Source organism: Salvelinus sp. IW2-2015, linkage group LG1 (genome assembly GCF_002910315.2).
Source record: "Salvelinus sp. IW2-2015 linkage group LG1, ASM291031v2, whole genome shotgun sequence".
NCBI classification, from domain to species: domain Eukaryota; kingdom Metazoa; phylum Chordata; class Actinopteri; order Salmoniformes; family Salmonidae; genus Salvelinus; species Salvelinus sp. IW2-2015.
In genome coordinates, this window is record NC_036838.1 from 24,030,159 (window position 1) to 24,044,307 (window position 14,149).

The following is a 14,149-nucleotide window of genomic DNA, read 5'->3' on the forward strand; positions in this document are numbered from 1 at the left end:
ACACTTTGTTGCTTAGTGTATCTACGTACACACTTTCACATCTCAATATTCACAAATCAAACAGGATACAAAACCAGTGTCCCTTGGTGTAGCATAAGTTAGTTTTATTCATTCCAAGCTGCCCACTGTTGCTAGGACAGTTCATACTTCACCAGGAAGTAGAGCCCAGAGGTTAGGGGTCACTGGCCCTCCCCACAGATGAAAGTGACGGTTCCGTTCAACAAATCCTCCATGCTGACCGCCATCACCTCTGTGCTGGACTGACCGTCCTCTGCGTCTCCCAGGGCAACATACACCTGCTGGGATTGGTCCACAGAGATCACTTGTCCCGCCACGCCAGCGGGGTCCTCCTCGGTCTCAATCACCTGATAGGAGGAATGACATGTCAATCACATTTCACTAACATAGATATACTGTATGAGATAAGAGACTAAATACAGGACAGCCTAGAGCCCAAAACCACCCATCATCCCAACCCCTACTCCCTTTTTGAGTTTGAATAGGTGTAAGCAATATGGTGAAAATTACACTAAGGGCTCTATTCAATTAAGAGTTACAGATTACGCAATATGTAAAGGACATTTCCAATTGAGCTGACATCTGCAGTGTTTACCGTGAATGCAGTCTGCTGAAGCAGGAACATTGCCTTTGAAATTCAATCACGCTGTAAAGCTGAACTTCCACGATGCAGATTGAATAGAGCCCTTGGTCTATCAGTGATGCAGCGGTCTAAGGCACTGCATCTCAGTGCTAGAGGCGTCATTACAGACCCTGATTTGATTCCAGGCTGTATCACAACCGGCCGTGATTGGGAGACCCATAGCGCGGCGCAAAATTGTCCCAGCGTCATCCAGGTTTGGCCGGGGTAGGCCGTCATTGTAAATAAGAATTTGTTCTTAACTGACTTGCCTGGTTAAATAAAGGTTAAATCAAAAAATCAGAGGGCAAGATGGAGCCATTACACATATTCACTGAGTAGGGAAGCGATTGGATAAGGGGTAGGGTGTAGGGGTTGACTTAGGACGCAGCCTTACCATCTGAGAGGTGGAGGCCTGTTCCTGCTCCTCTATCGTCCCTATGTGGCAGGAAAGGAAGTGCTCCTGGAGCTGAAGCTGGGAGGGGCAGACCAGCGGGCAGAGAGAACAGCCGAACGCTGCCCCCTCTTGGCTGAAATGCTCAGTGCTGGCGTGCTCCTGCATCTCAGCCTCGCTGGGGAACAGGCCAGGACAGTACAGGCACTTCACCACTGACGAGTCTGGGTATGGGAGAATACAGGAGGGGAGAGGAGATCAATACACATGTACGTAGAGCAGACACAGACAGAAAAAATGGATTGTTATGTACAGTACCAGTCAAAAGTTTGGACACTCATTCAAGGGTTTTTCTTTATTTAAAAAACTATTTTCTACATTGTAGAATAATAGTGAAGACATCAAAACTATGAATTACATATGGAATCATCTAGTAACCAAAGAAAGTGTTAAACAAATACATTTAAGTCATTTAGCAGACGCTCTTATCCAGAGCGACTTACAAATTGGTGCATTCACCTTATGATATCCAGTGGAACAACCACTTTACAATAGTGCATCTAACTCTTTTAAGGGGGGGGGGGGGTTAGAAGGATTACTTTATCCTATCCTAGGTATCTTAAAGAGGTGGGGTTTCAGGTGTCTCCGGAGGGGTGTGATTGACTCCGCTGACCTGGCGTCGTGAGGGAGTTTGTTCACACATTGGGGTGCCAGAGCAGCGAACAGTTTTGACTGGGCTGAGCGGGAACTGTACTTTCTCAGAGGTAGGGAGGCGAGCAGGCCAGAGGTGGATAGAACGCAGTGCCTTGTTTGGGTGTAGGGCCTGATCAGAGCTGAAGGTACGGAGGTGCCGTTCCCCTCACAGCTCCGTAGGCAAGACCATGGTCTTGTAGCGGATGCGAGCTTCAACTGGAAGCCAGTGGAGAGAGCGGAGGAGCGGGGTGGTGAGAGAATTGGGAAAGTTGAACACCAGACGGGCTGCGGCGTCTGGATGAGTTGTAGGGGTTTAATGGCACAGGCAGGGAGCCCAGCCAACAGCGAGTTGCAGTAATCCAGACGGGAGATGACAAGTGCCTGGATTAGGACCTGCGCCGCTTCCTGCGTGAGGCAGGGTCGTACTCTGCGAATGTTGTAGAGCATGAACCTACAGGAACGGGTCACGCCTTGATGTTAGTTGAAGACAGGGTGTTGTCCAGGATCACGCCAAGGTTCTTAGCACTCTGGGAGGAGGACACAATGGAGTTGTCAACCGTGATGACGAGATCATGGAACGGGCAGTCCTTCCCCGGGAGGAAGAGCAGCTCGTCTTGCCGAGGTTCAGCTTGAGGTGTGTGATCCGTCATCCACACTGATATGTCTGCCAGACATGCAGAGATGCGATTCACCACCTGGTTATCAGAGGGGGAAAGGAGAAGATTAATTGTGTGTCGTCTGCATAGCAATGATAGGAGAGACCATGTGAGGATATGACAGAGCCAAGTGACTTGGTGTATAGCGAGAATAGGAGAGGGCCTAGAACAGAGCCCTGGGGGACCACCAGTGGTGAAAGCACGTGGTGCGGAGACAGATTCTCGCCAGCTACCTGGTGGAGCGACCTGTCAGGTAGGACGCAATCCAAGCGTGGGCCGCGCCGGAGATGCCCAGCTCGGAGAGGGTGGAGAGGAGGATCTGATGGTTCACAGTATCAAAGGCAGCCGATAGGTCTAGAAGGATGAGAGCAGGGAAGAGAGAGTTAGCTTTAGCAGTGCGGAGCGCCTCCGTGACACAGAGAAGAGCAGTCTCAGTTGAATGACTAGTCTGAAACCTGACTGATTTGGATCAAGAAGGTCATTCTGAGAGAGATAGCAGGAGAGCTGGCCAAGGACGGCACGTTCAAGAGTTTTGGAGAGAAAAGAAAGAAGGGATACTGGTCTGTAGTTGTTGACATCGGAGGGATCGAGTGTAGGTTTTTTTCAGAAGGGGTGCAACTCTCGCTCTCTTGAAGACGGAAGGGACGTAGCCAGCGGTCAAGGATGAGTTGATGAGCGAGGTGAGGTAAGGGAGAAGGTCTCCGGAAATGGTCTGGAGAAGAGAGGAGGGGATAGGGTCAAGCGGGCAGGTTGTGGGCGGCCGGCCGTCACAAGACGCGAGATTTCATCTGGAGAGGAGGGGAGAAAGAGGTCAAAGCACAGGGTAGGGCAGTGTGAGCAGAACCAGCGGTGTCGTTTGACTTAGCAAACGAGGATCGGATGTCGTCGACCTTCTTTTCAAAATGGTTTGACGAAGTCATCGCAGAAGAGGGAGGAGGATTCAGGAGGGAGGAGAAGGTGGCAAAGAGCTTCCTAGGGTTAGAGGCAGATGCTTGGAATTTAGAGTGGTAGAAATTGGCTTTAGCAGCAGAGACAGAAGAGGAGAATGTAGAGAGGAGGGAGTGAAAGGATGCCAGGTCCGCAGGGAGGCGAGTTTTCCTCCATTTCCGCTCGGCTGCCCGGAGCCCTGTTCTTTCAATCAAAATATATTTTAGATTATTCAAAATAGCCACCCTCTGCCTTGATGACAGCTTTGCATACTCTTGGCATTCTCTCAACCAGCTTAATGAGGTAGACACATGGAATGCTTTTCCAACMGTCTTGAAGGAGTTTCAACATTTGCTGAGCACTTGTTGGCTGCTTTTCCTTCACAATGCGGTCCAACTTGAGGTCGGGTGATTGTGGAGGCCAGGTGCAGCATTCCATCACTCCATGGTCAAATAGCTCTTACACAGCCTGGAGGTGTGTTCTGGGTCATTGTCCTGTTGAAAAACGAATGATAGTCCCACAGATGGGATGGCGTATCGCTGCAGAATGCTGTGGTAGCCATGTTGGTTAAGTGTGCCTTGAATTCTAAATAAATCACTGACAGTGTCACCAGCAAAGCACCCCCACACCATCACACTTTCTCCTCCATGCTTCACGGTGGGAACTACAAATGTAGATCATCCGTTCACCTACTCTGCGTTTCACAAAGACACGGCGGTTGGAACCAAAAATCTAAAATTTGGACTCATCAGACCAAAGGACAGATTTCCACCGATCTAATGTCCATTGTTTGTGTTTCTTGGCCCGAGCAAGTCTCTTCTTCTTATTGGTGTCCTTTAGTAGTGGATTCTTTGCAGCAATTTGACCATGAAGGCCTGATTCACGCAGTCTCCTCTGAACAGTTGATGTTGAATTTAATTTATTTTGGGCAACAGACTAATACAACAAAATGCACAATGTGGACCCAGAGGATATCACTTGAAAGTATTCATTAAAATGCTTGTTTCCAAAGTGGTCCTCGATGGTAAAAACAATAACACATAATGATTAAAAGACAAGACAAAATTACAAACAACCATGAATACATTCATTTATATTGACAACCTAAAAAGTGGCACTATTCACTGCCCTTCTCCCTAACCTTAAAAATCAACGATATTCATTTCACATTAAAACAATCAATTAATTGCACATAAAACCGATCATTCAAATAAATACACCTGACCAGCAGTAGGGGGCACAAGTGGCAGTGGAGTGGTTTCCCATACTTAGACAACCTTGTCCAAATGAAAACCTTTGACTGTTTATTTGCTTGATCTCCATGGGAAGGCTATTCCATAGACAAATGACTGTATGGAAAAATGTGCTCCTCACAGTGCTGTTTACTCTTGGAATTTTACAAGACAACACTAACTCTGGTATTGTGACCGTGTTGGTTATAGACCATATCAATGTGGTTTTTCATGTAACTTGGGGCACGATCATTTAAGATGTCAAACATATGATTAAGTTTAAATTGGTCCACTCTGGACTCCAAAGGCAACAAGCCCACCTCCCAGAACTCCTGTACCCCTATGTGGGTCCTAGGGGGGACATTCAGCATATACCTGCTAACGTTATTTTGCATGACCTGCATTTTCAGCTTTTTTGATAGCCCACTATACCAAGCAGAGCAGGCATAATCAAAATGACATTGAATCAAGGTTGAGACAAGCAGTTTCTTAACTTTAATGTTAAAATATCTAGTGTTACGATATAGAAATGTCAAATTGTTTGCCATTTTAGAAAGAATTTTAGCAGCAATCAGGTCTCCAGAAAGGGATTGATCTAGGGACACACCAAGATAAGATACACTTGTTTTAGATTCAATCTCCTTGACTGCACAGTTTACCGTTATCTTGTCAGCCCTAAGCAATCTAAGTTTTGTTCCAAACAAAATTGATTAAGTTTTTCCCAAATATAGTGACAATTTGTTGTCAGACAACCAATCTCTAACAAAATGCAATTCCTTACTCAGGGCCTCCTCTGTGTAAACTGTATCCTTCCCTGATACCAGTATGGCTGAATCATCAGCATAAAGCAAGAGTTTGCACTTTACTGTATCTGGCACATCATTAACATATATAAAAAAATAAGAGAGGCCCTAAAATAGATCCCTGCGGTACTCCACAGGATATTTCTTTGGCCTCTGACAGAACATCACCAACATGACATACTTGAGTTCTGTTGGTCAGATAAGACCTAAACCAATTCACTGCTACATAATTTAGACCCATGCATTTGAGTTTCATCAGGAGAATATCATGGTCCACAGTGTCAAAAGCTTTCTGCAAGTCTAACATGACCATACCTGTATAGCTCCCCTTCTCACTTTCSTGCTTAATGTGGTCAAAAAGGTGGATACGACAAGTATCAGTGGAATGAGCTGTTCTAAAGCCAGATTGTAGTTCATAAAGAAGTTTGTGAAGGTATCCCATAAAGAAGGTATCCCTCAAGTTGTTTAAAAACAAAATATCTCAACAACGTTGGATAAGGTGCTGAGGATTGACACAGGCCTGTAGTTTCCTACATTTGTTTTACTGCTCTTCTTGTGGAGTGGAACCACCTGGGCTGTTTTGAGATCCTTGGGAAATGTACCACTACTAATAGAAAGGTTTACAATATGTGTTATTATTTTAGCAGTGACACAAGCAATATCCTTTATGAATCTTGCAGGAAGGTTATCCAGCCCAGTTGCTTTGATTGTGCTCATTAAGCATAGTAGATTGGAAAGGTAACTTTGGGTCTTTCTTTCCTGTGGTGGTCCTCACGAGAGCCAGTTTCGTCATAGCGCTTGATGGTTTTTGTGACTGCACTAGAATATTTTCCGTATTGACTTACCTTCATGTCTTAAAGTAATGATGGACTGTTGTTTCTCTTTGCTTATTTGAGTTGTTCTTGCCATAAAATGGACTTGGTCTCTTATGAAATAGAGCTATCTTCTGTATACTAAACCTACCTTGTCACAACACAACTGACTGGCTCAAACGCATTAAGCAGGAAAGAAATTCCACGAATTAACAAGGCACACCTGTTAATTAAAATGCAATCGAGGTGACTACCTCATGAAGCTGGTTGAGAGAATGCCAAGAGTGTGCAAAGCTGTCATCAAGGCAAAGGATGGCTACTTTGAAGAATCTCAAATATGTTTTGATTTGTTTAACTGTTTTGGTTACTACATGATTCTATAGGTGTTATTTCATAGTTTTGATGACTAAACTATTATTCGACAATGTAGAAAATAGTACAAATAAAGAAAAACCCTGGAATGAGTAGGTGTGTCCAAACTTTTGACCGGTACTGTACATTAGGAGTGCTATGGTATGTAGAAATATAACATTATCGCAGCTCTTACCTGATTGCAGGTCCGGATTCCCCACCAGCAGCCCGTCAGAATCAAACATGCCTTTAGGAGACACAAAATAAAACTATATTATTTAAAATGAAAACAAGAATTGTATTCCTTACAACAGGGATGCACAACACTAATCTGAGAATAACAAAAATTAAGACATTTTGTGATTACGGCAACCCAAGCAAAGGGGGGAGGGGGGTGACAGGACAGGCCTGGAAGCCAGGGCATTTTTTGGGTCTCTCCCTGGCCATCCTCACCTGTGTGCTCTGTCTTCTGGTGCTTAGCCAGGCTACTGGCACTGTGGAGGAACTTGCAGCACACGCTGCACTGCAGCAGAGACTTGAGCTGCCGGTGGGTCTGACCTGCAAACACTTCCGGGTGGTTGGTACGGTTATGATACCACAGTCCCGACATTTGCTGTGGACGGAGAGATATGGTAAGTAATATACACTGAGTGTACAAAACATTAACAACTTCCTAACATTGAGTTGCACCCCCCCACACTTTTGCCCTCAGAAAAGCCTCAATTCGTCAGGGCATGGACTCTACAAGGTGTCGAAAGACTCCAATGCTTCCCACAGTTGTGTCAAGTTGGCTGGATGTCCTTTGGGTGGTGGACCATTCTTGATACACACGGGAAACTGTTGAGTGTGAAAAACCCAGTAGCGTTGCAGTTCTTGATGCAAACCGRTGCACCCGGCACCTACTACCATACCCTGTTCAAAGGCACTTAAATCTTTTGTCTTGCCCATTCACCCTTTAAATGGCACACATACACAACCCATGTCTCAATTGTCACAATGCTTAAAAATCCTTCTTTAACCTGTCTCCTCCCCTTCATCTACACTGATTGAAGTGGATTTAACAAGTGACATCAATAAGGGAACATGGCTTTCACCTGGTCAGTCTGTCATGGAAAGAGCAGGTGTTCCTAATGTCTTGTACACTCAGTGAATAATTTAATATGCGCCATTTAGCAGACGCTTTTATCTAAAGCGACTTACAGCGCGCATATATTTTACGCATGGGTGGTCCTGGGAATCGAACCCACTATCCTGGCGTTGCAAGCGCYATGCCCCACCAACTCATCCTTCAATAGTAAAGGCTGAATATAAAGGTGTGTACGCTATAGGCCTATTAGTCTTTCAGAGCGATCAAGTTCAAAGAAATGTTTAACCCYGTTATCATAGACCAGAAACTCCCTTCAAGTCAAGGATAGCAGTTTTACAGGGATACTCTCTCTCTCACCTGGTAGGACTTCTGGCAGAGCTTGCAGCTGAATGGTTTGCCCCCAGCGTGGACGGCTATGTGTTTCTCCAGCAGGGTGGGGTTGGTAAACATCTTGTTGCACTCAGGACACCGGTGGTACTCCTTAGGGTGGCACTCCTGGATGTGCTTCCTGTGGTCCTCCAGCGTGGAGAAACTGAGACGACACTTCTGACAGTCATGAGGCTCAGAGATGTCTGGAGAGGGGCGGAGGAGTGAAGGAAATGGAAAGAGGGAGAGAGAGGGAGGGAGAGCGAGAAGGGTGAAAGCGAGGCGAGATTGAGAGACATTTCTAAAATGTCCTCGGTGTCTACTCACTTTGAAATATATATATATTTTAGGAGCATAAACAGGAGTATCATACTCACTGTGAGAGGTCTGTAGGTGAGCAGAGAGCCCGTTGGCCTGGCTGAAGCCTTTGCCACACTCCCTGCATACATAGGGCTTGTCTCCGGTGTGTGTGCGCACGTGACGCGTCAGCTCAATGGACTGGGCAAACAGAGCCTCGCAGTACTGACATGAATACATTTTACCTAAAAACAAACCCCACAAACACGTGTATTTTGTTTTTTGGAGAATTGGCATTGTTTTGTGAATCCTGAGATGTGAGATCTGTTACAGCTCTTCAATCTGGTGCTAGTGTGTGACTTTCAGTGTGTGTGTGTGTGTGTGTGTGTGTGTGTGTGTGTGTGTGTGTCCTACCCTCGGAGTGTTTCTTCTTGGTGTGGTAGGCCAGAGCGGCAGCCACACTAAAGCTCATGTCACAGTTTTTGCAGTGGTAAGGCTTCTCTCCAGTGTGCAGTCGCATGTGGTTCTTCAGAGACGAGTTGGCCCCAAACTTGGCCCCGCACTCCTCACACGCAAACGGCTTCTCCTCAAAGTGCTCTGTGCGCTTGTGGTACAGCATACCTGTCGCAATACAAACACAGTCAATGAAACTGGATACACATAACACACCAGGTGCTCCTGCAGAATGGTTAAGACCTGGTAGGCCTGCTATACATTAGTAGTGGGTAAGATAGTGAGCTCCTTCCCTTTCAATGCAAAGTATTTTGCTACGCAGAACCTCTACACTAACACAATCCGTTCCCAGCCCTGATCGGGCAAACTCACCTGAGGGGTGAGCGAAGGTCCTGCCACACATATCACAGGACACCTTCGGCCGTTTCTTCTTGGCAGCTTTGGACTCTGGGTGGGCCTTGTTGCGGTGGAGCTGTAGTGCCCGGGATGTGGGCAGCTCCTCTGGGCACTCAGGGCACTGCAGCCTAGCTTCCTTGGACATGGTGCAGCGCTTGGTGTGGGCCACCATACGACACTTAAAACCAAAAGCCTTACTGCACCAGCGACACAAGTACGGCCGAGAGGGGGAGGAGCGCTTAGCCCTGGATCGAGTCTTCCTCTCCCCTTCTCCTTCTTTCTCACCGTCCTCTTCAATCTCCTCTTCTTCTTCTTCCTCCTCCTCCTCCTCGGCGGTGTCTGCGTCTGCAGTAGTGGGCGACTGGGGCTGCTCCTCTGGCTCTTCAGCCTCGGAGCCTGGGGATCGATGCAACAAATCATTGAGTAGGCTAATTGATTGACCATTTGATAATGAATCGGTTGCCTGAGAAGGTGTTTAAATGAAGTCCAAAACAACAGAAGAGCGATGGATGGATCCCACTCACACACTGTAGTCAACTCAATTGTTGTTGTGCTGCCAAACATGTTGGCTAAAGCTTGAAACCATGCTGTTGTCCTTATTTCCCCTACTCTGTACCTGTAGCTCCCTGACTGGTGTCCTCTCCTTGCTGAGTGTGCTCATGCAGCTGGGTTGCCAGATTGGGGTGAAACTCCTTGAGCAGGCCCATCAGGGTGAGTAGTGTCTGGGCTGAGAGACTCCTCTGCTCCTTCACTCTGCTCTGGAGCCTCTGAAACACAGCAGGACCCCCCGGATCCCCCTCACTGCAGGACAGTATCACCTGAGATAAGTAAGGGTCAATACATGAGAGAATAATTCTGTAAACGTCGTAGAGGAAGACTTGTTCACCGTTTTAAGGAATGGAGTGTTGCATTGAATTGTGCATTCTGTCATAGCAGAGACCACCCACTGGGCACAAACTGGTTGAATCAACGTTGTTGCAACGTAGTTTGTCCACGTATTGTGCCGTGGAATCTACGTGGAAAATACATTGGATATGAAAATAGTCATGAACATAAACTGTTATTTTAAAGGTTAAATTTCATGGTAACCAAATTTCAACATATACAAACCTTGTAAAAAATATGTTGAATTTGTACCTTTAAACCAACGTCAGATCTTCAACGTTATATCCACTATCAGAAGAAAAAAACAGGCTGGGCAGCACCTCCTACTGGAGTTTGGATTTTTCTACTGCTACTCTTTGGTCTCCCATCCAGGGTTTTAACAAAGCCCTGGTGGTGATAACACATTAATCTGTTGTATAAATAAACAAAATATCTGGCATTGTATTCCCATTTGAACTTTTCTGTGCTTTTAAATGGTTGAAAGCACAGTGATAGACATTTGGGATTTGGTTGTGCTTTTAGATGGTTGAAAGCATAGTGATAACACATTGGAAATTCAACTGACTTTTGGCTGTCTTTTTGAGTGTTTAATATAGCTGTAATCTCATTAATCAACCTCTCGACCAAATATTACCCAATTATCCACATTGAAATGATGTAGTGCGCCCAGTGGGCACTGTCTTCCATCCAAAGTCTCACCTGTCTCTCCTCAGTGGAGATGCCGTCCCAGGTCTGCAGTGCTCTGAGCCACTGCCGCACATCCACCACCTCTGTATCCATTTTGACTCCTCCCTGGGACAGGGGGTCCACGTCAGCTGCAACCAGGAAATACAATCTTAGTTGACATGTCACCTGACTCACAGAAGCATCATAACAGAATTAATCAAAATAAATCAGGACATAACAGTAACAAAACATCGCAATGAGCCCATTTGAATTCAAACCCACCTGTGCTCTCTGGAAGTTGAAGGCGAGCTCTTTTAGATGGTGGCCCATCCTTCTCTTTCCTCTCCTCTTTCACATTCACTGGCTCGCTCCGTGTGGCTGCTGTGGTCACTTCACTCTCCAAACCTGCCTCTTCCACCTTTCCCTTCCCCTGGGCTCCAGAGGGGCCAATCTTCATACCATCCTCTCCCATGCTAGGGACAGCTGTCTCTGGGGAAGCTGTGTGCTCGGCCTCCTGGCTCTGGAGCTGTGGTTGGGTGGTGGTGGCGGGTGGTGGGGTAGGTGAGGCTGGTTGTGTAGTGTGTGTGGCGGTAGTCGACTGATTCATCAGGTTGGTGAGGATGTTCTTGCAGCCCACAGCTACGTCAAACATCTGCAGGCTGTCTGCGGCGGCAATGATGCGGGTGAAGTTGTGTTTCCCTGGGGGCAGCTTTCCGGTGTACACCATGTCCAGCAGGCAGGAGAACTCCTGGGACGACACCACAACCGTGTCGATGGAGATGCTGTCTGAGCCCTCCAGCAGAGACCTGAGACAGAACAGAGGGAAGTTGTGGGTGCATGTAGGCTACGCATTGTTTATAAATTACAATGTGTGTACTGTAGGCTAGGAACTTTTCATAAATGAGGACAGTGCCATTTAATTGGACAGTATAAGCGACAAAGCTGCTTGATTGAAATGAATGATTAATTGATCAACCTAAAGAGCAGACTGGAGGCAGCCAGCACCAGTTTGTGGGCGCGATGGGGTGTGTCCCCCACCAGAATAGAGCAGTCACAGAACTGACTCTCCTTCCTCAGGGCGCGGAGCTGCTGCATCAGCTGCCTGCTGTAGTTGGGCAGCTCCATCACAATCAGTCTACCTGCACAGGTATGGGAAATGAGGAAACATGGTAATGGCGACTGGCAATCTTGGTTACATTTTAGTCATTTAGAGAGGTGAAATATATTTTTTTACCCATGTTTTATGAAACAACCACACAGTATGATTATTGCAAATAAAGCCTTAAGAAATAACATTCACGCTGTACTGGTCATCACACTGGTGTGTGTGTGGCAGGGAGGGATGGGGAGTCTGTTCTTGTTTTTAAATCCATGTTGCAGAAGGCACATGAAATTATGCATCAAATCATCATGCTTATGTTGGAATTTATTTGATGTGTAGAGGAAAACACTAAGCAGTGTTGTGATGTAATCAATAAAAAATTATGTACATTATGTTATGCAACGAGGGAGATGGCAAATGACCTTGCTAGCTGGATAGCCTATAACCTATAATAGGTAACGTAACTAGATAAAGTTACCTACTCGTTCAGAGTAATCTGATGTGACAATATTGCAGACACACAGAAAAGTAACTAACTAACTTTAGCTCACCAACATTTGTTTTTTACTCTGATGTAGACCATGCTACAACCCGAAACTAGCACTGCTAGCATCACAAGCTAGCTTTGAGGACAGTGGAATTAGGTCACGAAATGTCAGAAGGAAACGATAAGCAACTACTAAATAAACTGACCAGAACACAAACGAAAACAACTCCTCGTTCTCTTTACCTTGACTGTTATTCAAATAATCCGGCTCTTTATTTAAACTCCGTCGATGAACAAACTAAACAGCGCAATAAAGCTTCGGTATTTTGAAATGGCGATTGCTCGCAAGTACGTATAGAGAAAATAGGAGATAGGAATCCCATTGGGCAATGAATGGAACGTATAATGCCTCACACAGCAGACTATCGACCAATCGAGTTCACGTTGTCATGCTGCGTCACGCAATCCCGTCTCCAAGTCAGGGTATGAGTCGAGAAACCTGCATATTTTCCTCGAAAGTATGTAATGTCGATTACAAAGCTTTACGATATTACAGAGATAAGTTAATATCACATCTTGGAAAATATTTGTCATGTTGTACTTCTTGTCGACGAAATTCATGCTTATGTTGGATTTTTGAGCTAGCGCCCAATTGACTCCCATACACTCCTTGAAGGAGAGCTCCCCTTGTCCCAGCATCGCCCAGAACACATCGCGCAGTCCATTAACGACGCATGGGAACACACAATCTGCGTCAATACGATTCCAATGCCGTTTCTTATCTACTCAAAAGCATCTATGGTATGGGTAACTGCATATGTGGAGTGTCTGAAAGTGGGCATGTCAACATAAGTAGGAGGCTCAACAGCGCTCTAATTATTTTTATTTAACCAGGCAAGTCAGTTAAGAACAAATTCTCATTTACAAAGACGGGTTACACTGTCCAAACCCAGACGACGCTTGGCCAATTGTGCGCCACCCTATGGGACTCCTAATCACCCCTCTACGGAAAGATGTGATACAACCTAGATTCGAACCATGGTGTCTATAGTGACACCTCTAGCACTGAAATGCAGTGCCTTAGACCGCTTCGCCCCTGGGGACCTCTTGGTTAGACGGTTTTGATTGAGTGTGCTATTCTGTCGTTTCTTAACCTCGTAATGTCGATGTCTGCTTCCTTCCTCTTGGCAATCTAATTAGAATACAAAAATCCGTCCATTTAAAATAGAGTTGKTTTTTTGCATTGAATGCGTCTCAATCCACCACATCCGTCTACGTAACAATTACGCAGCTGCGCTGAAAGGTGACAGAGCTAGAGCGGTGTTTGTCAGACCATGAGACACCCCAAAAATCGGTCTTCTCACAAAATCGACTGTAGCGTTGGCCTACAAACTATAATGACCCCTCTACAGAAAGATTGGTCAACTGTGGGAAGCATTGGAGTCCACATGGGCCACCATCCCTGTGGAACACATTCGACACCTTGTTGAGTCCATGACCCGACAAATTGAGGCTGTTCTGAGAACAAAGGGGGGTGCCACTCAATATTAGGAAGGTGTTTCTTCATCTGTGATTTGATGTGTTATGTATGATAGGGACACCTGCAATGTTTGTTGTTGAATGTACTTTGTATTGTTACTGTATGCAGCAGTTGTGTCCAAGACAAATTTCCACTTAGGGACAATAAAGTAAATCTTGAATTACCTTTGGAAACACAATGGTCGGTCCTGAATGATAGGCCTACATGTTATTCTGATACATAGCCTATTCATCTTGGCATCTGTTTGTACATAATATGTTTATACTGTATGTTCACCTGCCCGGGGACTGCAGATTTACATTTGCTGTCATCCAAATCTGGTGGAATGGATCACTTCTCATATTCTGAGACTTATATTGTTGTAC

At 45.7% G+C, this 14,149-nt stretch overlaps 1 protein-coding gene across 2 annotated transcripts; it reads right to left on the bottom strand.

Annotated features, from left to right (window-relative positions):
* Positions 1 to 74: 74 nt before the first annotated feature.
* On the bottom strand, positions 75 to 12,637 carry zbtb40 (zinc finger and BTB domain containing 40). Of its 2 annotated transcripts, none has more exons than XM_023986269.2 (13): positions 12,488 to 12,634; positions 11,632 to 11,794; positions 10,938 to 11,461; positions 10,689 to 10,804; positions 9,721 to 9,922; positions 9,081 to 9,500; positions 8,670 to 8,876; positions 8,336 to 8,500; positions 7,950 to 8,164; positions 6,959 to 7,118; positions 6,702 to 6,752; positions 1,035 to 1,255; positions 75 to 365 (listed from the first exon to the last, which is right to left on the bottom strand). In XM_023986269.2, the coding sequence occupies exons 2-13, from the start codon at positions 11,778 to 11,780 to the stop codon at positions 180 to 182; spliced, it is 2,616 nt and encodes an 871-aa protein (XP_023842037.1). In that variant the 5' UTR covers positions 11,781 to 11,794; positions 12,488 to 12,634; the 3' UTR covers positions 75 to 179. The 2 variants fall into 2 exon arrangements, with proteins under 2 accessions (XP_023842037.1, XP_070299445.1); XM_070443344.1 differs by lacking the exon at positions 75 to 365 and adding an exon at positions 644 to 909 and having other exon boundaries at positions 12,488 to 12,637.
* Between the last annotated feature and the right edge of the window lie 1,512 nt (positions 12,638 to 14,149).

Excerpts from the sequence above, each read along its gene's own strand:
- zbtb40 (XM_023986269.2), bottom strand. The coding sequence starts at position 11,780 with ATGGAGCTGCCCAACTACAGCAGGCAGCTGATGCAGCAGCTCCGCGCC. Across the intron at positions 8,501-8,669 it reads CAAGAAGAAACACTCCGAGG|GTAAAATGTATTCATGTCAG; the intron begins GTAGGACACACA and ends GTTTGTTTTTAG. Across the intron at positions 8,165-8,335 it reads TCACCTACAGACCTCTCACA|ACATCTCTGAGCCTCATGAC; the intron begins GTGAGTATGATA and ends GCCCCTCTCCAG.